General features: G+C 34.4%; 1 protein-coding gene and 1 pseudogene across 4 annotated transcripts in view; one reads left to right on the top strand and one right to left on the bottom strand.

Annotated features, from left to right (window-relative positions):
- dop (microtubule-associated serine/threonine (MAST) protein kinase dop) overlaps positions 1-24,902 on the top strand; it is a 256,822-nt gene that overhangs the window by 67,633 nt on the left and 164,287 nt on the right. For all 4 annotated transcript variants that reach the window (XM_089100465.1, XM_089100467.1, XM_089100466.1 and 1 more), the window contains 2 exons: positions 3,706-3,856; positions 8,555-8,631. In XM_089100465.1, coding sequence (XP_088956591.1) covers positions 3,706-3,856; positions 8,555-8,631 — 228 coding nt within the window. The remainder of the gene's footprint in view (positions 1-3,705; positions 3,857-8,554; positions 8,632-24,902) is intronic.
- Positions 19,634-20,538, bottom strand: LOC148944555 (serine/threonine-protein kinase pim-2-like; annotated as a pseudogene).

Genomic DNA, 24,902 nt, shown 5'->3' on the forward strand with positions numbered 1-24,902 from the left:
GGCTAACAAGGAAGTACCAAAAAAACTTAATTGATAACTTGAATAAGAGGTGCCCAGAAATTCAAGAAAATTAAGGATTTTGGGGGAGGCAATAGGCCTCCGTGTGTACGTCCCTGTCTGCATGCGTGTGAGGACTCCCTATAAGGGTCATCCTTAACCCCTCTCCCTCCACTAAAAAAAGTGTGAAACAATCATACCCGATACCATCAGGTGTCAATTCCAGACCCACGCCTTGACGGAGAGCTTCTATTTTTTCATAATCAATAAATAATACACAGTTTAATCACTGTTTTCAGATTACAGCCCCTGCAAAAGAATAGCCTTCGTATATGTCTGGTGAACCCCTCTACCTGGAAAAATCTCAAATGTTAGTAATTAATTATACAAAATAGTAATCCATTTTTCGGATCATTCCTCAAGAAGGTTGTACCAAAACATAGGTGTATCACAACCGATATTTTGGGGGGAGAAGGTTCAAATACGCATATCCCTTGAGGGTGGGGGTGGGTTTGGTCCTTCGTAAAAGTGCTATTTGAACTTAATTTAACGGGGATTTTTTTTTCGTGCCATTTTGTTGTTACACAAGTTTGTGAACTTGACAATTTCCTAAACATCATATTGTGTGTGTGAAATCATCAAATGAAACAAACTTGTGCTGTAATAAACGAAAGTTCTGGCAACAAAAACATTTGATGTTCGAAGTCAATTTCTTTCCTTTTTTGATTTCCAGAATTCGTTTTTTCTAGTATGTTTTGCTTTTCTTCCTTTTTTCATTTAAAACTGATTGTGACTGGTGGGTAGTGTGGCTCTTTTAATTCGGTTATATACAATTATAGAATAGATAATAAGTTATTGATAAAATAGAAATGATAGAATCGATCATAGTCGCGGGATTAATAATCTGATTTTTATTCGCTATCTAGGGTTAACAATATATATATATATATATATATATATATATATATATATATATATATATATATATATATATATATATATATATATATATATATATATATATATGACTTGACTTTTGACTTGACTTGACTTTTATTTTCAACTAATTATACATCATACTTAACTGGCACTTACAACACATTTTTTGAATAACATTATCAACAAACGTAGAAATGGTAAGAACGTATGACGTTTTATTAAGCCACTATTTTGATTTGAGCAGCGTCACACAATCTTTTATCATAAACCAAAACTTATTCACTTTTTCTACTCTTTTCATACCATTCAATACAAATTAACTCAATTTAACTTTTATATATATATATATATATATATATATATATATATATATATATATATATATATATATATATATATATATATATATATATATATAACTATATAACTATATATAAATATATATATATATATATATATATATATATATATATATATATATATATATATATATATATATATATATATATATATATATATATATATATATATATATATATATATATATATATATATTATATTATATATATATATAGGAAAAACATCCTAATTGATTGAACTTTATTTCTTTAACAAGACAGAAACGGTAAAGTTTGGCAAAAAGAACATCAACATTATAAATTTAACCTATATATATATATATATATATATATATATATATATATATATATATATATATATATATATATATATATATATATATATATATTTATAATTTGACAAATTAGGTAAGATCTTATTCGTCGTAATCGTTCGATCATCCATACAACTGACTTATTTTTTTTATTCATCCTCTCAAGAACTTTCTATTTGGCAATTACTCAAAGCTATTGAAACATATACGCCTCTAAACTAATTCCAGGGGTTCCTAAAAATTGTTCGTCGAAGATGGGTAATCTCAGGTAAGGCTGAGATTTGCCTAATCTCAGCCCTGGTAGAACTCAGGTTGTACAGTTTTGATTTCAAACGTGGGTGTTAGGGTAATCAGCTGCCAGGTTAAGCAGAGGTTAAGCATTCATTCACTGAATAATATTTTTTTCAAGTTATCTCATAGTAAGCCAACGAATTAAAACAACTTCTCACTTTGAGAAATTAGAACAGAGAAATGTATAAAGGATGAGTATCTCCTTTGGTAGTTTAATACATATAATTTTATTTTGTGTATTTTATCGTAATTTAATTACAGCAAGATTACTCTTAGATTTCATGATTTTTATGCTTTGCCGACCATGACGTTGAAAGTGTATTTTGGGTGAGATAGTATCAGATTCCTGATACTTTCAAATTAAATAGGATTATGTTTTTGTAAAAGTAGAAATTTTTTATTGCATGTTTTTCTCTTGTACTTAACAATAGCATTTATTGCGCCAAAATCCCTTTGGTTGAATATAGTTCTTTTTTTATTTGCTTTCTCGTTAATTGTGTTTCATCAGAATTCAGATCAGACTCGTATGAATATTAAAAGGAAGTCTAAGGTAAGCTTACATTCAGATGTTAAACATAAGAGAAATGTATGCCTGTTTGTATTATATCACTCTTTCTGCCAAGTTGACCCTTACCTAACTTTTTACACAAAAGTGAGAGCTATGTAATTATCTACATGTTAGAAACACATACGAAAGGGGTCAGTTGTGTGCATCAAACAGCTGGTGGTAATGAACTGTAAGTAAGGAGCGACTCGGGCTAATCATAACCGAAATTCTAAAAAAAGGAGTTTTGATAAAAAATTAATACATCAAAAGAATCGGCTTTTTGTGCTGATTTCAAATATATAAAAATTCATTAACTTAAAGTTATCCCATCAAAAGATACAAGCCTGAGAAAAATTGCCTGATTTACGAAAAAGAGAGAAACACTCCCATAATTTACAACCCTTGCTCTGAGGGCTGTGGGGGGGGGGAGGTTCATCCTTAAAGATCTAATGTCCAAAACTTTCAACTACGTTGAACAAGATGGCTATCTCAAAATTTTTATTGGATGTGTTTGGGGAAATTGTGGGCGTAGAAGGGGTGTTAGTTGCCTTCCAATCACTTTCTACTAGCCTATTAAAAAGGGCACTAGCCACTCCAATTTTCAATTGAATGAGCCCTTTTCGAAGTTTCTACGACAACTCCTTCGATACAAAGCGCCCTGGTCTAAAGGAAACAAAAAAAAATTAATGCATTGTGCCAACATCGTTCTTTACTTAGGCAGCGCGATTGCGCTGCCTATGATATCTTCTTTGCTGAGGACAGCCCTTGGATATAGAGCCGAAACATTCATTTAAGGTTAAAAAAAAAAATCACTATCTTAAATCAATTCCCCACTGTTCTACCTGTTGTTGTTTTTATATCTCTTCTTATGCATTTGCCACTTTTTTTTTTATCCTGTATCATTCATTTTGAGCGTCTTGAATCCTTTACACCAGGATTTTCTGATATGCTAAATCCGATAGTGTATAATTTTCAGTAATATTACTTGACATCGGGGCTGTTTTCGCCCTTTTTGAATTCAGTCAAATTCGAATTCATTCGAATTCGAAATGTAATTTTAAACTAGAGGCTTGGGCAATTCTCGTTTGGCCTCATGCACATTTACGCTGCAACAAGCTTGTTGTTTTGGAAGTATTGGAATGAAATCCTGTCAGAATAAGCTGTTCATACTAATTTACGCTGCAACAAGCTTGTTGTTGTGGAAGTATGGGAATGAAATCCTGTCAGAATAAGCTGTTCATACTAATTTTTCTTTCAGCCGGAGCATGGAGTTCTTCCTTCTACTCCGGTAGAAGCATCTGTACTTGGACGAACTCGGCCATTTTTTCGGCAAATATCTGAAGATGTTAGACGAAGGCGAGAAACGGTCGCAGGAAATATCCGGCAAAATTCTCTTAAAGAAGATACAGGTTCATTTTTTTCACATTGTATAATTAACCTCAAGTTTGTAATCAACAAGTCCGGAAATCCGCAATACCGTTTTTGGTTAAAATAAAAGAAGGGCAAGGGGAGGGTAAGCCAGATCAAGGTTAACACTTTGGGTCTTTCGTCATTCACATAAGTCAATGTATAGGTCTGATTTAAACAAGATTTGATACGTTCAATCCAACGGATTGAAATCATACACTTTTGGCCCCTCCATCAGACAGATTGAAAACTCTTGTATGACTTTGATTTTAGCTAGGTGCTACGAAGCCATCTTGTTTTCTATTTCAAGATGTCTCTGAAGTAAGTCTCTGTTTTACAATAGCTTTTTTCATAATGCCGAGTCCTTACCCCTAGGATAACTCATTATGTTGCCCTCGAGGGCACAGGTTTTGTATTGTTGACCGTTCTGATTAAAAGCGCTATCTTGAAATTTCGATCGATGGCACGTGGGAATGGGGCCACCAGGAGAGTCTGGGACGTTAAAGGAGCGGTTGTTTGCCTTCTATTCGTCATTGGCAGTTAAAGAAGGTGTTGGACTTTCAATTTGTAACAAAATGAGTCCTTCTACAAATTTATGTACCACAAACTCTTTTATAGAATTAAACCATAGAAAATATAATTCGTGGGAGACATACCGCTTTTTAATAAGTCAATGGTACTGTGTTGACTATGATCTGCTTGTTATGAGAAGCTCAGTTGCCATTTTGACTTCTTCTATAGAAAACACAGAAAATTGATAAGGTAGATAGGCTTTATTTTTTTTTTTGGGGGGGGGGGCGTGGGTGTAGTGTTACAAACTTCTCGTGGTACTCGTGAGAGTAGTAGGCATAAATAAAGGATTAACACTGCTAATTTCAGCTATTGTCCTGCCACTTCCCGTCCTGCCCAGTGACTGACCATGAGGCAGGGTATTTTTGGAATACTCTGTTAAGATTGGATAAATTGAGCTCAGTAATGACTGCCAAAATTATGTGTGTGGGGTCAATCCCCCTGAACATTTGAAGTGCCGGTCGTGGTCCAAGAAAACATGGCTTGAGGAACAATCCGAGGTGGAAAAAGGAAGTTATCTTGTTAATACCGGTTCGAAGGATCAAGTGGCACTGGCTGCTGATGGCTGGCTATCCTTTGGCGACTCTCCCCTCTCTTTTGTGGGACGACTGCTGCTGACTTGATTCTGGTGGGTGAGGTTTTCGGGATGAATGAAGTCGATGATAGAAATTTTGACACTACAAAGAAACGCTCTTCAACAAACGGGAAAAAAGAGATATACTTGCCCAATCTCAAAACACCACGCCCAAGGGATACCAATTGTCCAGCAGCTATCAGTGTGTTTTTTTTTTTTTTTTTTTTTTTTTTTTTTTTTTTGTTTTTTTTTTACGTTAAGGTAATGGGCCTTTATAGCCTGAACATCGAATTAGTTTTTTGAATACGTTCCATAATAACAATAATGATAATAAGTATCATTTTTAATTTTGATTTTAACTCACCAATCATCTGATGGAAAACATTTTAAGATCGTTGTTTATTTTATTCTTTTCTTGGCTGTTTGAGTTGAGAGAACGTGTTTAACAACATTTTAGTATAGAATTGGACAAAGCTACTCATAAAATGTGGCTCGAACGTTAAACTGACGCCAAGTGGAAGTACTGACACACCCGTATACAAGCACGTATTTAGGGTTTTTGTTCGGGGGGGGGGTATCTTTTTCTGGGATAAAAATTCACTAAGTTTTCACTGAATAGTTTCTAGCTTAATTATATGTGGATAAAATGAACTAAAGTGTTCTTTTGTCATTTGAGGGTGCTAATCTTTATTTCTAGGAAATATAGTGTGAACAAAAAAGCTAAGGGTATATCCAGCGCTTCGGAATCAAAATCATAAAACATCAGTGAAGTGGAGTTAGTAGTTTTTCCCGTCTAATCACTTCTATTCATTTGACTATATTCCAAGTTCGGTTCAATGAAATAGACATAGATATAGACATATTCTATTAAACTTACTCTTTTTAGCGCTAAAAGCACTAATACTGAGGGTTTTTACAAATACGACAAAGTTAAATAACAAATACGACAACAAAAAATGAATAAAACCATACGACTTTTCTTAGGATTTGTTGACCATGTCTGTAAAAAAGGGGACAAAGGAATGCTGGTAGCGAGTCGTACGGCATTTCACTGGGTTGAGCTTGTATCGTCTCCGGGTACGGGACGTAACGGGGGCTAGCGGGTGCAGGATCGTCCTGTTTTTGCTGCTACGGAGCAGGAATTGGCCGAACTGCAAATAAGTCTCTGAGGGCAGTAAAAACGCGACTCGAGGCCAAGAACCTTAAGCACACTGTCATAAATAGTGAAGGCCTGACCCAACATAATCTTACAAGTCCGTATTTCGATAGCTAAAGATATTTGGATAGAGAAGTACAATAAACGCATGGCCGAGAATAGATCCCAATGTATGCCAACATCCTTAAGAAAAAAGAGTTATATGGACCATGTAAGGTTATCCTCCTTGGTGTATAGATTGGTGGCGTTTACAACATTGCTAAATGTCTTTTTTTTTCTTTTTTCCATATCAGAAACATAACATCTGCTATTATTTCTATACAACTTGGTAACTACCAACTGCCGTTGCTCGAAATTAGTTTCGCACGAATTTCATTTTTACTTTGTGCTGACAAGACAATGCTCATTAATTGAAATTAATTTTATAAATAATTATATTATTGATTTTTAATTCACTAATATAATATGCATTATGATAATATTATATTTTTACTATTATTACCTTTAAATGGTTAACTACATTAATCTCATTTTTTTTACTTATTTTTTCATGGACTTTTTTTTTCATGACACATCCGACTGAAGGCGTTTCTGTATTTGCAATGAAATGTTAGTTTCACTTCATTCTTTTGTACTATCACTTCATTCTCCAAGTGGTGAATAATTCTCAATATTGTAATTGGTTTCTTTTTATATCAGAGATAAGCATAATTGAATTAATTGTTTATCCTGGACAAATGACTTTTTTTCAATGTTTTTTTTTCATTAAGTAGATAACTGTATTATATTTGGTAAAGCATGTTTAAGCATCCTTCTATAAATTCTAGAGAGGTATTATAATCGAGGTAATGAAGAGCATGATCCAAATTACAAATTATAAGGATCGCCACGTGTATTTTTAGAACAAAGATTTATAAATTCTCCCATTGAAGTTTTCTTATCCTACAGCACCTGTGTTAGAATTTCGTCTTCTTCCTATTAAGTTTTAATTAGTTGTTGGGCTCATTGCCTTCGTGCGACGCAATAGCTAAAAAGGAGGATGGTGAATATATCATTGCTGGTACGCCTAAAGGTCGTATCTGACATTTTCGCACGTCTGTGGTAATTGTCAAAAAAACGTTTGCTAAGCTGCCCTCAAAGGAAGGGATCTGCAGGCAGTGGTGGTTCTGGCCTCTCTCGTAGCCAGGGCAAAATCTTTATTAGCGCCTCCTCCCCTGTCTTTCACAGAATTTTCAGGCCAAATTTTAGCCAGATTTACAGTTATTTGCAAAATCATTTTCAATTTACTAATTAATAATTTATTGTTTAGTTATTTTTAAGTTTATTATTCACGTTATTTAAGTATTCAGTTATTATTAATTATTTTAATTACTATTGTTTCATTATTTTTATTAGGTTTATTAATTATTTTCATTTATTAATTTGTACCCTCTATTTTATTTTCATAAAATAAAATGTCAAAATTACAAAATGATTATAACCGTTAGATTATTTATTTAAAATTGTACCCCCTTAAAATTTTTGTCCAAGGGCAGCTGTCCCCTCTGTCCCTTCCCTAAACCGCCTCTGTCAGCAGGATAATGTAGATCAAGAGGATCGAAGTGTGATTGAACATAAATTGCTCTGCTGATCCTGCTTTGAAAACAACTCTACAAGTGGTTTTTGGCAATTATTTTAGTAAATTTTAAAATGTCAGATACTCGTAACACTGACGATTCTAGGTGTTGATGTAAAGTGTTGTTGACTGTCCGTTAATGTTCATTTTTGCCCTACTAGAATATGAACTTCTCTATGAGAGTTTTAAATCGACTGCGCTAATGCAGTTGAGATGTTTTGCCAAGCTGAGACTTTTCAACCCAAAAATTTTAAGCTTCCTATTGCTTTGACTCGTTTTCCCCTGTCTTTTTTGTTCTCAAAATGTTTGAATGTTTGGGGTTTTTTTCTTACCTAAGCCATTTACCCTTTTATCGCTTGTGGACATATTTGAAAAATGGGGGTTTGATCTCAAAATTGTTTTTGCCGTATCCTTGTTGTTGTGTCATTTTTGCAGTTTTGTTTTGGCGTTGTCGTAGATATGTTTGTCCGACTCATAAAAAACGTTTGTCTGACTCGTAAAAACGTAACCTAAATGAATATAAACAGATTTTTGATACGTTTTTCAAAGTTTTTTTTAATTCCTCCCGAAAAACATTATTTTATAGCCCCTCCCCCTCCCGAAAAATAATCCTGGAAACAGCCCTGCTTGTCAATAATAGTAATACCACAGGCTTGATGTTTATTTTAAATTTGTGAAAGCTGATCTTTAGGATTTATAATTTAGCTTATTTATTTAAAGTTTTCTGAATTTTATCGAAATTTGATTTTGTCAGCTCTTTTTAATTGTTTTTTTTTTTATTTTAGGTTTCTGCCAGACGGAATCGAATCTTCAGCGGCTTAGATCAGTGTCGTTAGGGCAGTCAGAACCAGCCCTAAATGTGGTAAGATTTTAAAAATTATTGCTCCTCAGCCGATTCATAATAGTAAATACTGACAAAGACCACACTACCTTTCCATTATACAAAACAAGAGAAGATAACGAGGTGATTTGTGAAGACAGTGAATACAACCTATGCGGGTATTTTGGCTTTATATGCAACAGTAAAATTCTATCAGCAAAATACAATATAAATCAAATAAAAGAAAACAAACTTACGGAAATCTTATCTACAAACTAAATTTTAGAATTAAAATCATATATTTTCTTTAAAGAGTCTTGGATTCCTCCCCTCACATAGATTCAGCTCACATAGGTTCACGTAGTCATGGCTGAACGTATGTGAGGTGAGTAAACTGAGAATCTTCTAAAATTTATTTTTATGAGTTTAGTTTTAAAATCTATATAATATCCGCATAGGTTGTATTTACTGTGTTATTCACTGTCTTCACAAATTTCCTCGTTATCTTCTTTTTTTTTTCATAATAGTAATTAGTTATCTTTATAAATTGTATAATCCTGAAAATTTTTCCACGCACGTATGTCATAACTCGAGCCTAAAATTTTTAAAACGAAAGATCTAGAGAGTAGAATTTTCAGTACTTCTTTTTATATCATCAGGTACCTTTAGCCAACCTCTGGATCCCTGGACACGAAAATAAAACATAAAACGGGCTGACAAAATAGTTGGCAACGTAGGATGGGATTTTGAAATTTACACTTTATCTTATTTTACACTGTAGTTCGCCCCTTTTTGTTGCATTGTAATGCTTTTTTCTTATTTTTCTTAGGCTTAGTCAAACTTAGTTACACCTTGTGATATCAGATGTGAAATAATTCTTCGTTGGGTATAGATATCGACTGTTTGTAAATAAAAACACGTTTTCTCACTTGTCATCTGCTATATAGCCACCAATTCCTAGTTCAATCTTTTATTGGCGGAACACTGGTATTATACCATGTAAAAACTGCAACAAAATAAGCCCTTTTCAACATATATTCTGGAGTAATACATTAAATTCGACATTTTTTTTTATCTTTTTGGACCTTTAACCATGTTGGCAACACAATGTCTCTTTTTGAAATTTACACTTTCTATTATTTCGTACAATAGTTTGCCTCTTTTGCCCCATTTATAGCTGTTGCATTATTATACTGATTTTTGTTTAATTTATTATTTAGCTTTGTCAATATTTTATCACCTTTTGATATAGATGTGTAATTGTTCTTTGTTGAATTTGAATATCAGTCATTTGCATATATTCCGTCGCTTACCGTCTGCTGTGTAACCACAAGTTCTGTTTCTAATTTTTTATTGGTGAAACACTTTCACGAAATTAGGTTTTCAACATACATTCCGAAACTAGAGATGGATTAAAGCACGTCTCGTAAGCATATTGGGGGATTATGCGAGAATGACTAACTTCTTTGTGATTTAACACTGGTTTAAATAAAAGTTCAAATAGGGATAAAATCCTTTTAATAGACAGTGATGATGATAACAGTGATAGAAATTCTCAAAAATACCACATATTTTGGTCACATATGCAGTGACCGTCATCAATAGTGAAACTACATCAGTTTTACTACTGATGACGGTCACTGCATATGTGACCAAAATATGTGGTATTTTTGTGAATTTCTATCACTGCTATCATCATCACTGTCTATTAAAAGGATTTTATCCCTATTTGAACTTTTATTTATCGTCATGGAAAGGCAGTGTGGTCTCCGAAATTATCTAACACTGGTTTAACCCTAAAAGATTCGTTCAGAAAATAGAGTTATAGAGACCACAGTTGCAGTACATGTTAAGTGAAAAAGATGAATCACTATTTACGTTTAAATAAAATTTTGACGTAATGTAACAGAGTTTTACTTATATTGTCAATTGAAAAAATTAAGCCGTAAAGGCGTACTGTAGATTAGTTGTGGCCGAATTGTAGAATAACAAAAGTCTTAATAATCAATAAGTCTTGATTTGGTTAATACTCCCATTTATTAATTGGTAAATTCAATAAACTCCAAGATGAATTAAATATATAAGACAAATTAAACCATAACATGTCGACATAATTTATTTTCAATAAAGCATATCCGTTTCGATGTTATAAGGTGTATAGACCATTCTGTATCACACTAGGACTTTCTAAAATCGCAAATTGCAAAGAATGAGTTGAATTGAATGTTTTTTACGAGAAAGTTTTCATCAAATTATAAACTGGAGCACTACTACTACTACTAACAACTCACTGCAACACCAAGCCGCCTGAGGCCAACACAGCTACACATGCTCCTCCATCTCAATCTATTAAAAACCTATTTCTTTACACCCTCCCAGGAAATTGAAATTCCCATTAAACTTTTCCTTACGACCTCCTCTCACCCCGTACGGGGACGACCTACTCTTCGTTTGGCCTTAGAGATTGGCTGACAAGGGCGATCTTTAGCAATCGGTCATCCTTCATCCGCAGAACGTGTCCTAGCCATCTCAACCTGTCTCTCGTTATGGGCGTAGAAAGCGGATTGAGTTACATTCTTTCACAGCTTACTGTTTGAATTGCGGTCAGTCAGACAGTACTCAAAACAATCAGTAGACATTTTCTTCTGGAAAACATCTAACAGATCCTCCTCCGTCTTTCGAAGAGCTTTGAATAGGCTAAAGTACCTCAATTAAAAAATGTTGTTTCTTCTGGAGTAGATTACACCTAGCAGCAATAGTCAAGATTTACATTTTTGATAATCCTACTTTCCTTAGTGTGAGAACTCAATTTCTGAATTAGTGAATGGCTTGACCCCCCATAATTTTACCTAAACAATGGAATGCCTCAGATTTCCGCATGAGTGCTGTTAGGGTTATCCAAACTGAACCCCCTCCACCTCCCTCAAAAGTTAGAAAATATAAGACATTACATAATTTTGAAAAATTCTGAAAAATACAGGTAACTTTTCTAGCAAAAAAGTTTTCAAATACTCCCCCCCCTCCCCCCGACAATTTCCGCTTTTGCTCCTGAATTTTAAGCTGTTATTCTCGAATTAATAAAGAATTACAGATTTAAAGTTAGACGGCTAATATTTGATGTTAAGAATTTCGTATAGTTGAATATTCAACGTAGTAAAAAAAGAAGAAAAAAAAAACTAATTGTCAAGTGTATTAAAACAAGTGACAGGCCACAGTCTGGTTGACTAGATAAGAATATTCAATATTAGATTCTTAGTGCTATTTATGCACATTATCTCTATAAGTAAATATATGCTTTTTTATTTTTTATTTATTCAGATTTTCTTATCAGACATTCAGATAAACTCGATTTTTTTTCAGATTTTTAATTTCTCAATTTTAACTCTATGCCATATTTTACACTAAAAACGAAACATAGGTTATTCTTCTTGAAATGAAATCTTCTCTGTTGCATTTTCTTTTTCAGGAATACCTTCAGTGTTAAAAATGAGTTAGATTTTAGACAGTTTAGAACACCTAATTTTCAATACCCATTTGTTGGTCACATCAATAACTTCAAATTGATGTTTAGATGTTTTTTTAAAAACATCTTTTCTTCTTTTTTATTATATTTTGGTGCCATCTTGTTTAACCACCAATCAGAATCAGCAGACTTCTAGTCTCCAGGGACTTTTAAAGGCAGAAAGTAATGACTTATAGATTGACATTGGTATTTCATATTGGCTATAATAGGACATTTTACTACATCCATAACCTTTAACTTTACAAATTGATTTCAAACTTGCCCTGTAGCGTTTATAATTTCACACTCTATTAATTGTTTCAATTTCCCTTTGACATTCGCACATGTCTTTATCTGATATTCCATATTTATGAAGATATTTCTCGGTTTTAACATTTTTAGTTCCAAGTCTTAATAAAAATATGCTTCTTTAGCGGTTTTTCGGGCCATCTTCTTTGCTGTGATTTTTCCATTGAAATAATGTACATAATGGTTTGATAATTGCATAAGATTTCCCCTTGTCTCCATGTTCATTAGTTGAGAATATTATCTCCTCGTTATTGCCTGATGTGAATTTTTGGGTATTTACCAGTGGACTAAGTAATGCACCCTCCGAAGCCTGCGTGCCTACTTTGTCATTATCATATATTTGGGAGTTGCCGGGGCAATGCTGATCGGTGAATTTTTTTTTCATTTGAATTGTTGTCACGTTTTTCTTGGGCTCTTCAAGAATGCTTCTAATTTGGAAACATTCGTAAAATAAAGGATTGAAAGTTCTGCCTGCCATCTAGGAAATATAATTGTAGATGCTGCATGTGTTACAACTGACCTTATACCAGGGACGAGATAGGGCGGAATGCGGGTTTCTCTTGATTAACCCCCATTTTTTCATCATAAGCAATATTTCCGTAAAGGTACGATAAAATTTTTGAACTTCAATGTAAATAATAAAAATAATTTTTCGTTAAAGAGGGATATATGCTTGAAACAAATTTTGGTACTGACAGCGCCAACATGCTATCTAGTGAAATGCTGATATAACCAGTCAGTTTCGTGGGGCAGCGTATTTTGTTCCTAAATGTACATAATATGTACATAAAATGAAGGGTTGTATAGACTGTAATTTGAAAGCTTCATTTGAATTAGTCCGAACTACTTTATGCATTAAAGGCATCGTTAATTCACGTACAGTATTGCACAGCTGCACACCCACTTTTACAGTAGGAGGGGGGCTATGTAAATCTTCTGTTGGAGGGGGGTCTTTAAAAACATACTCTTCTGTCTGGTTTTAAAGTTTTCGTGAGTGGTCCTTCTGATTAATCTGGAGGACGAAGGCTAGGGGGGGGGGTATTTTGCGCCCTAATCACCCTTTATCTGGAAAGAATGTTATAATTGAATGTTAAAAATGGATGCTGAGGAGATGCCAGTTCCGCTCTTATTGCGGAAAGATTTTGTGTATAAAATCAAATCAAAATTAATGTGCTTCACTGCACAGAGGGGACGTGACAGGACAGAGAGTGGTAAAGATGGTCTCTTAAAGAACTCTCGGCCCTTAAAAAATGCAGAACTGTAGCTAATTTGAAAATACATATTTTTCTTTTTTTTGCATTTCAGAGCCCATATTATCAGATAACCATAAAGGTAAAGATACACTAAAGAAAAATGACCCGTTTCTGTAGATGCTTGAACTAGTTTTAACAAGATTTTTGAAGAAACTAAATTTGAGCTGGGGGCAAACTGGGGTCTGGGGGAAGGGTGCAAAGCTAGGTCATAACCTGCCCCATGGCAAATTACGCTCCTGGATACGGGCATGCTCACCTCTCCCACCAAGGGTCGTTTTAAATAAATTACTGATGTAGCCTATAAACTAAAGGATGCAAATCAAAACCACCATCATTTTAGTAACTTCGAAAAGAAGTAACTTCGAAAGGAAGAATTATTTACCCAGTAAGTCTTTATCCAGTGGTCGCATTTAAAGAGGCTTATCTACTTCATAGGAGGCATGGCAGATATTCGATGATGGAGGAAAAAAAAAAAAATATCAAGCGTCTATAGCTTGAGTACTCATTAACATAATAGTGTATAGTATTTACCAAATTAAAGCCACACTATTGAGCTATATCAAGTTGTATCCAGGGGAGGGGATACCGGTTTGACAATCTTTAAATTTTTGTTCGACTCCTAAAAAAAGTAACCAAAATGCATATACACAAATTTTGATACGTTTTGTAAATTTTTTTATACCCCCCCCCCCCCCACACACACACACAAAAATCCTATATACGGGCTTGATCTATATATTTTAATTTTAAAGACTTTATCTTTTGTAAAGCATCGAGCAGAATCAGTTCCCGCTCTAAGCTTTAGTTTTTTTATTTCTATACCCGTGTCAATTCCCTGTTTTTTGGAAGGGGTGAGGAAGGATGGCAGAACAATTTGATATTATGTTAAACTGTGATAAAGTTGAAAGAAATGATATGCAAAAGAAAGAAAAAATACTCGGAAAGAAAAAATATGCAAAAGAAAGAAAAAATACTCGGAAAGAAAAAATATGCAAAAGAAAGAAAAAATGACAACTCGGAACGGAAGGAAGATTTATTTTGCAAAAAGAAAGTTTCTGAATTGTAAGACACTTGAAATGACGTAGATCTAATTAGTACCCAATTAGAATTGAAGTACTAGACTAGCATAATACCATCATATACGTAGGCTACCTTCTGAGTAAGCCCCCCCCTCCCACTAAACCACTAAACACCACTAAAAAATTAAAAAATAACAAATTTCATGGTGCTGATGGCTGGGTAAATGAGTGTTTCAGATATGCCTGTTGCGAAGTTAAAAATCAGCTCCTGTAAATTATGAGTATGGTTTTTGAAAAAAAGGGAAGTGCCGAGTTATTTTAGGAAAACTCTAATTAAACCGCTTTATACAAAAATGAGATAAGAGGGAGTGTAGTTATTACAGAGGCATTACCTTGATTTGTGTAGAAAGCAAATCACTTGACATGATGACGCTTATTAGACTGAGATGCTTTAGATGAAGTTTTAAGAGAAGAATAGTATTGTTATAGGAAGACACAAGATGCTCTGACAAAATTGTTAATCCTAGATTAATAAATTGAGAAATATCTAAACCATCGAATCTCTTTTGTTCTCAGTTTTTTACATTATAAGCAGGCATTTGATTTAGATGATAGAAAAGCTTTAGTGAAGGTCCTATCCTTATATGATGTACCAGATAAGTACATTAAGGTAATTAGTGCAATACTTGAAGAATACTGTTACGGCTAAAATAGGAAGTGAGGTTAGTTGTTGGTTCACTGAGTAATCACGAGTTAAACTCGGTTTTACTCCTCGGATGTCCCATCCACAATATGTATGGATCATTTTATGGGGTTGGTCCTAGGGAACAGGGCAAGCTGGCTGTGATAATTAAAAGCGCGACATATGCCATTTTGGTCGAAAATGAGTTATGTATGTGTCATGAGTAAATTAAGCACGAGGGATCCAATGATGCAGTCAAAATTGTCCTATCTTGTACAGTTACAAAGATAAAAAGATATATAAGCCTCCAATTGCCGTATGTCTTTTTTTTATCAGGTCTTGTTTCAATTCAGATTGACAGAAGAGGATTATCTTATGGTTACCTCGTATAGCATGGGGATCTGGCATTTGTCTCCTTTTTTGTCAAGAAAAAGGAGAATTACGCCATAAAATGGAATAATTTTGAATTCGCTTGGAATACTTGGATTTAATTTATATCACTGAAAAGAGCATAAAAAGTTGGTTTAGAATATGTTCCCTTTATCCCCATCAGTTTCATTCTTCAGAGCGACCATAGCCGGCAAATTTTTTCTGTTTTTTTGCTCACCTGAAAAGTTACGAAAATGGCATATGACGTACTTTCAATTATCACAGCCCAAAGGACATGGGAGAGCTTGCTATCAAATAGGAAGATGCATATGTTTTGAGTGTCCTACATAGTAATTTTAGTGAAACAAATAAATTTTTGAAGGTTTTGAGAGTTCAAGGCGTAAGAAGAGGCTCGAAAATTAATCTTAGGAAGACTGAGTCCCTTAGACTAAGAACAAATGAGGGTGGAGGGGATGTTAGGCAGCGTAAGTTGTTCAAATAGACAGTAAGTTGTTCAAATAGACAGCTCCACTTACCTGGGTAGTATTATTAATAAAGATGATGAATGAAGGGAAGATGTAAAACATTGAATGCATGGGATAGAGCTATTTACCCATGCATTCAATGCTTTTTCTTAATCGAAAAAAGTTTGGAAGAGTAGAAATATAAGTTTTTGAAATAATATTAGAAAATTGGAAGCCATGGTAATGCCATTGGTCAAGTATGGCTCTGAAACGTGGGTGCTTTGAAAGGATGATATGTCAAATGTTTTAGGAGGGATTGTCTAAAGATAGTTTTGCTCTTTTCACTGACCGTATATCAATTAATTACTTCTACGAAAAAACTGGTTTGATCCTATTCCTAGGAGCCTAATTTTTCTATCCCACTTATGCTACCTATGTGTTTGATGCGATAATTTTCTTTAATTTCATTGTCGTTTTGGGTTTCATTTATTCGTGTATAGTAATGTCTGTTAGTTTTAAGTTTGGATTTTATTTCCGCTCGTCATAAGTTGTAATATGGCTCTTTACTTTTCTTTTAAGGACTTCTTTTAGGACTTCTCGAGAACATTATTTTAAATTTTAAAACGTTTTTTGCATGCTGACCTATGATCTGCGTTGCGCAGGTACCGATCTTTGGGTTCATTGCCTTCGGCCGAAAACGTGTTTTAGATTAATAATGATGGCCACGCTTTACGGACGAAAGACGGTGGATTGCTCACAATTGCAGTTTTTAGACATCTGTACTCATTCGGTAATTGTACTCATTACAAACAAGGGCCCAAAACTAAATTTTGATAAATTGGGGAATTGATATTTATGATTTCGAAATTAAATTATGAACATGCTAAATTAAGGGTCACTCATGTCTTTAGACACTAAAACGTCAAGTAAAAGTAGGAAAAAAAAATCGAGTTAAGTGGTTTGGTTTGGGAATGGCTCAGTTCTCATAGAATAATCTCTTTCAGAGATAAATGCCACTTCAATGCATCACACATAAACTTCGAGCTTCTAACCTCAGATAAACTAACAGAAACTTAAGTGTTATTTAAGTGGCTGGATTTTCGGGGACGGCTAAGATTTCGTTGAAGCACAGCAAAGGAATGGAGAACATAGATTGGGAAATAAGGTTGCTTTAATCTTTCAAGACGATCCGTGCTTATTTGACTTTAGAGCTGTCAGGAATTAAATTAAAAAACAAACTTTGCGACTTAAAGTAAAAATAAGTAGCAACATTAAACATAAAACTGGTAGAAATTATTCCGTATGTGAGGATGGCTGTCACTCCCTTAACCCTTCCTTTTTGCGATAAAGTGTGATTTTTTGTCGCAATTCTTTAAGGAAGACTGCTCAAACACAAGGACCGTGAATTTTAATGAGATATATTTTCAGAGAACATTAATAATTTAGCGTAAAGAGAGAGGCCTGAGGAAGGGGCAGCCCCCTCATATACGGAATAATTTATATTTGTTTTAATTTTTAATGTTGTTGCTTATTTTCAGTTAAAAAACTTTTTTTTTAATATAATGCTGTCCCAAGACCAATCCTGATTCATTACAGACCTATGCAAGCACGCACGAACAATAGTTGGGGCGGGATGCCGAAGATACAAATTGCTTACAGATCCTTTTATTTTATCGGAAGTTAAAGTGCTCCATAAAAAAAAACTCGGGAGATGAAATTCCGCACCTCCCTAACGCAGTTTTCACTCGTGAGTGATCAGACGTAGGATATACATAGAGAAAGATCCAATGTTAAAATATTCTTTATATATTACATTCGTTGGGCTATTATATAAATCAAAGTACTCTGAAACTTTCAACACGCCTTGTATAATTTTTTAAGAGCTAAAAGGCTTTTTCCTTGTCGCGCTATTTTTCTAATAAGTTATTTTTGCAATGTTTTTGTTTGTTTTACCTACAAAATGGATTTTGTTTAATCTTAAAGAAATTCTACTGGAGCCCCAGACATGGTTTAAAAAATCCAAGGGCTAAGACATAAAAAATACCTCACTGTCAGAAAACGAGAACATTAATTTTTTTTTTTTTTTTTTGCATTTTACACCCTTCTAGGATTTATTTGGTCTTAAAAGGATAGGATGGAGGACTGGCCTCTTCCCCGATCCTTTATGTGGGTGTCCTTGTTTAAGTTTGCTGTTTGTGAAAAGGTAAAAAAAAAACTTATTACCTTAAATCGCAATCGCCAGCGAGATAAGGCGGTGATGACCTCCTATATATTTCTCGCTGCTAGTGGTGTGGCGACTTCAGTTGATTTTCAGTCCCAATTGAGCTTGCAGTCGACGTTGGCCCAATGTTTGTTGACCCCAGCATTGAATGAGTCTATAGTGACTACCTGACTGTCTTTTCTGTCAACCCATTCCACAGTGGTACTGCTCTAACACTAAAACAATTTTGTTGCTCTCTTCTTTGATACCAGGGGAGATTTTTCTGTGGCCTTTAGTGCAGCTCAGGAGAGAAAGGATAAATACTTCTTTCAATACCCCGGAGTTCAAAAACTTCTGGGTTGTTATTACATCACCCCTTTTTCGTCGGTATGTAAGGGTGAGCAACTTCTAAGCTTGTAGGCGTTGCTCATATGGAGTATACTGCAGGGTGGGAATAAGTTTTGTTGCCCTTCTCTGTACATTCTCTGTGGTCCTATCATCCATTCCTATTGTGGAGTTGCTATTACTATTCCTAATTCAAGGCGAGGGTGGACGAGGGCTGTATACAGTTTCTTTACCACACATGGTTTTCTTGTGATGAAAGTGTGCTTAATAAGCCCAAGAGCTTAGTTAGCTTTAGCAACTTGTGCTCGCCTATGGCTATGAAATTTCAATTCATTATCAATAATAACTCCTCTTAACTTGCTGCTTCTAGTTGTTTACCTTTAATATAGTAAGTGTAATGGGGGTTGTAAGATGCATAACTTTGCATTTTGAACTATTGAATTCCATATTTAGGTAGTTTTAGCTAGCTATCAGGTCCCCCTCACTTACTTTGAACTGTTATCTGTTCAGCTGACAGGGGTGTCATGAAGGGGCTACCTTCACTCATTGTCGCTTGGTTTTGCTAACATCACCATTTTTCGTGCCAAAAGAGAATTGGGAAAGTTGTTTTTTTATATATATATCCAAAGCCAGGGCAAAAAGAACATCTTTATAAATGACAAGTATATTATAATAATATTGATATCCAGAAAACAAGAATTTTTGAGACCGCAATCCTGTAAACTTCATTGAAATTGACTAGAATTTAGGCCGCCATGGCGTAAAATATCCGAAACTATGCCCAAACTGTAAACACAAATTTGAGGTAGGAATCTAAAGTGGTTGATTTCCTGCATATTCGTCGGAGGTTTAAGCAAAAATAAACTCAAGCCCAAATGTCTTACTGTTTCTTCATGCATATTTATACGTCTTTGACGAACCATCGATAATTGGGAATGTACTTCGGACTTGGTCGCTAATGTCTGGTCAAATTCAAACACTGGAACACCAAATTCTGATTCAAAAATGATATATTCTTATCACCCATTATTTGATGGTCATTCCTTTAGGGTTTTCACGTTCACAGGGTTCTACTCCGATCAGGAATGCCGCCAAAATTATTCCCAAAGACCAAGTAGTAACTGGACCAATCAGGAAATTTTGAAAGCCTTTTTCAGGAAGAGGATTCACAGTGGCGAATCCAAGATTTTCATTTGCCCATCCAAGACGTATTAAATTGTCACTTTCATCAATAAATAGATGGTTAAATTTTGAAACTATGAGCAATACCAGCTGTTTCTAATTTCGACACTGTTGATATTATTTGCTTAAAAAGGATGGAGAGCCTTGTTTTCACACAAAGTTTGATTTTTGAAAATATGTTTCCCCAGTGTGATAGAATTCTGATGGTCTTCTGTTGCAATCCACCATTCTTGTTCAACTATATAATAATCAATTAGTCGCATGCATCCATCAATATCTTTTACTTCATTAAAAAAGAAAATTTCTTTGGGAACAGTTCTACCAGTGTTTAGCTCGAGTATCTCCAACACTGTCTAATATTTTTGTTTTCACAGCTACGGCTTCCCAATTCTGACTTTGAAATCCCGCGAAAACTTATCCATAGGATCGGTCCCCTGCCAAGTTTCTTGTCAGTTAAATAGTACTTTTTGCGAAACTTCTCCAAATCTGTTGCTGCAACGTTGCACTTTGTCAAAACCTGATAAGATCCTCTTATTTTTTTTTATGTACACGCATTTAAACTTCTCTAATAACCCTTCTTTGATCCATCATCCTACAGTTACGATGAACATTATAAGGTTCCATTGAATTTCTGTTGCTTCAACATATTTATACCCAAGATCTTTTCATTAATAATTCCCAAATGAAAATGTATTTATAGCAGTAAAGTTATTTTATAACTGATACTAATATCAAATGAATTTCATTATATAGCTTCTCAAGGCCCTGCCTACTGTTGAACGTCTTACCAATCACAGCACAATACACAAACACGCAATAGAACTGACTGTCAAGCTGTACAACCGTATGATGGTTAAACTGTTACTGTTGCTATACGACTGTACAGCCCAAGTCTGGTATGATAGCCTTTTCCTGGGAATTTTTCGCCTAATTTGTTATTTTCATCTAAGTTTTTCCACTAATATCTCTTGCATATAGGAAATTCTTTTGTTAATTTCATAGAAAAACCTTCAATTTGATATTGATTGCATGAAGGTATTTGGTATTAATAGACGGCCCTATTATGGCTCCTTGACCTATTCCAGCTTCAAATACCGCCTCTTTCAGTCTTCAACTTTACCTGTATAAATGTGTTGTATTGTTTCTTTCTTTTGAATGCTGTTATTATTTTGCTTCTTTTTTTTCGCTCTTTATTGACGTTTTCTCGGTATTGCTCTGCTTTCTTGTGAATCAATGGTTAGACTATTGTCTCTGGTTCTTATTCACTTGTATGATTAGAGTTTTATTGACTTGGAAATTCGTAGGTGATCTTGGGACTTGAGGAATAATCTCTTGGGATTGAACCATGTCTGAAGATGAGGGGAGCTGCTAGGGGAACAAACTGATTATATTATTACCAGGAACTCTTGGAAGTACGCCATGTATATGAAGATACGAGCTCTTATCTTTCGTCAGGTTAAATTTATAACGTTGGTGTTCTTTTTGCCAAACTTTACCGTTTCTGTCTTATTAAAGAAATAAAGTTCAATCAATTAGGATGTTTTTCCTATATATATATATATATATATATATATATATATATATATATATATATATATATATATATATATATATACATATATATATATATACATAGGGAATTTTTGTGGGGATTGATATTGCGGGGGAAATTTTTCACGGAGGGGGAAGGCATCCGAAACATTTGAAAAGAAATAACTTTTAATATTTTTCTGGATTTTGATCGTCAATCTTCTTGATTCAATCTGTTCTTCCTTGTACCATTTTAAATAAAAAAGCAACATCAAAATTTAAAACGAAAGAAGTTATTCCGTATGTGATTGGGGCTGCCCCTTCCTCAGTCCTTTCTTTGTACGTTAAAGTGCTAAGTTCCTTTAAAAATATTTCTCATTCAAGTTCAACAACCCTTGAGTTTGAGCAGTCTTTCTTAAAGAATTGTGACGAAAAGTTAAGCTTTAGCGTAAAGAGCGAGGGTTGAAGAAGGAGCAGCCCCCCTTAAATACTGCATAATTTATGTTCTTTTTACGTTTTAATATTGCTCCTTACTTTCAGTTGATAAAAACTGTTATTTTATTTTATTTCTGACTTTTTTAAATTATTCCAGGAAATTCCTTCCCTACCCCCTAAAAATTTTCCCCTGAAAAATTCCCTCTGCAAACTTTCCTCTGAAAAATTCCTTCTGAAAACCTTCCTCCCTACAGAAAAGTCCCCCGTGCAAAATCCCCCCGCCACACGCAGAAAGTTCCTCGCCTAAGAATTTCCGTATATTTTCCAATAATAAATACTATATTTGAACAATGGGCAAATTGTGTACGTTGCAGCCCTTTCCCCAAGGAGTATGGGGGTCATAGCACCCCCAGAAGCATAGTTATTGGACATTTAAGCTATGCAGAATCACATGGCTATCTCAAAATTTTGATATGATGTCTTTGGTGAAAAACGGGCTAATTACCCTCCAATCTTTTTTGTCATTAAAAAAGAGCACTAGAACTTTTGATTTATGTTTGAATGAGCCCAATCCTGATCTTCTAGAACCATTGGTTCGACACGATGACAACAACAAAATAGCAAATAAACACGCATCCGTTATCTTTCTTCTGGCAAAATATACAAAATTCCACTCTTTTTGGAGACAAGGGCTTGAAACCTCCACAGTATAGTCTTCTGATAGGCTGAGTCTGATAGTGTGATTTGTAATGAGATTGCTTAACTTTTTGCGGGTGTTTCTCCTCCATTTCTAAAATCAGGCAAATTTCTCAGGCTCGAAGCTTTTGATGGGCGAAATTAAACTTATTAAATTTTATATGTTTAGAATCATCATAAAAAAACGATTTTTTTTTGTATGTCTGATGTTTACCACATTTTAGAGTTTTGGTTACTATTTGGCCGAGTCGTTCCTTACTTACCGTTCGTTACCACGAAATGTTTGATACGAGTAACAAGTAAATGGAAGAATGATTGAACAGAACAAACTATAATACTGCAAAAAACTTTTGTGTTCCCAAAGCATTGCGAGCCATTAAAGGTTAAACAGATCATATTTGTTCATTTTCAATCACCCTTCGGTTCACTATTCAAAGCCCAGCCACGATGAGAAACAAGAGATGCATTTTTTTGAGGAGAAGGAATAATGGACATTTGGAAAAGGCCTGGCCCTTTTGGTTCAACTATGACTGAAAAAAAAATTTATTAACACCATGCATAATAAAAAAAGAAATTATGAATTTAATTTTTTGGAAGGGAGGGGGGAGGGCTTGCTGATTCTATACAAATCTGTCAATCCGAAAAAGACACATTTGCGTCGCAATAATTAATCAAATAATCATTTTAAAAGCAACAAATCGCCAATTTTATTCAATACCTATCTTGTACTTATGTATTATACGAGAATCACTCGAAAATTTGGATCGCGAAGATCAGATAGACACTCGAGAATTTGGATCGCGAAGATCAGATAGGATATTAGCCGGTTAGTTTGTAATACATAGTGATAGAATATACTGTCTCACCAATGGATGTTGAAATTAAGATTTGGGATTTGCCAAGGACCTATGAACAGGCAATTATATTTTTCGAGGATAAGGGGTTGTTGCCTAAAACAAAACAATGCGTCAGTGGACACCAAGACTTTGTACTCTTATAAGAAGCAACATCTTTGGAAGTGTAAAACCAGAACTTATTTCAATACGATTCTTAAGAACATTTATGTTTTCTAGGTACATTATTCTAAGTTTTAATTTTCCTAATTTTGCTAATAAAGTATTATATTTTCATCACATTTTGTTTTATTTCATTAGCATTAACCAAACTTCACTTCTCGAGCGTTTCTCGTATAATACATAAGTACGATTTATCTATCAAAAATTCATCATAGACAGTAAAGTTTATTAAAATACCAATTTTTTGGTCAAACGTTAAAGTAATTAGCTATATGAACGAGAATAGCATTGCTGTCGTTAAGGTAGGAAGTGAGGTTAGTAGCTGGTTTTGTGTCAAATCAGGAGTTAAGCTGGGTTGCGTACTATCCCTGTTTATATGGATCATTTTGATTGCATTTTGTTCTAAGGAGCACAGCAAAGGCAATGAGAACACGGAATTAAATGGGAAAGTAAAACTCTCCTAGAGTTAGATCATGCTGATGATTAAAGCATCCTAGATGAAAATGTTAGCAAAATGAATGATCTTCTAGAGGTTTTATGAGTTTTGTGTCCAAGAATAGGTTTGAAAATTAATGTCATGAAGACTAAGTCGCCAAGACTAGAAATAAGTGATGGTGAAGAGGTGATGTTGGGTAACGAAAAGATCGATCAAGTGGACAGCTTGATTTATCTAGGTAGTATTATTAGTAAAGACAGTGGGTGCAGTGAAGATGTTAAAAGTAGAATAGCCAAGGTCTTGGGTGGTTTTTTCACATTTGAAAAAAGTTTGGAAGAGTAGGAAGATAATTCTGTGAACCAAGAATAGAATATTGGAAGCTAGAGTGACGACGGTGGTCAAATATTGTTCTGAAGCGTGAGCGCTTCGAAAAACGGGAGAGGAGTTACTAGATGTTTTCCAGACAAATTGCGTACGTTTTTTTTTTTTTGGGGGGGGGGGGGTACCTGACGCACTGACCAGGAGTCAGGTAACATTACCGGGTTGTGTTGCGTAGATGTGTTGGCCTCAGGGGGCTTGGTGCTGCAGTAAGTTGTTGGTAGCAGTAGTAGTATTAGTAGTAGTAGAAATATTCATTAGGTATTTTTCGTTAAAAAAAAACGTAGTTTATCCTCTCTTCTGAACTAAACTCTGCGATTATAAAATTCGCTCTTTATTACATTCAAAACATTTATATTTATTTGATTTTCAAAGTCGCTTCCAGTTTAACTGCTTCTCAGCCCCCTCCCACCCCACCCCCTCCCCCCCCAAAAAAAAAAATTCCTTAATTCTACCGGATGTCTGGGTACTCCTTTTTCAAATTATTGAATAAAATG

This window comes from Artemia sp. Qi Xiang Cuo, chromosome 14 (genome assembly GCF_049724085.1).
Source record: "Artemia sp. Qi Xiang Cuo chromosome 14, ASM4972408v1, whole genome shotgun sequence".
Lineage (NCBI taxonomy): Eukaryota > Metazoa > Arthropoda > Branchiopoda > Anostraca > Artemiidae > Artemia > Artemia sp. Qi Xiang Cuo.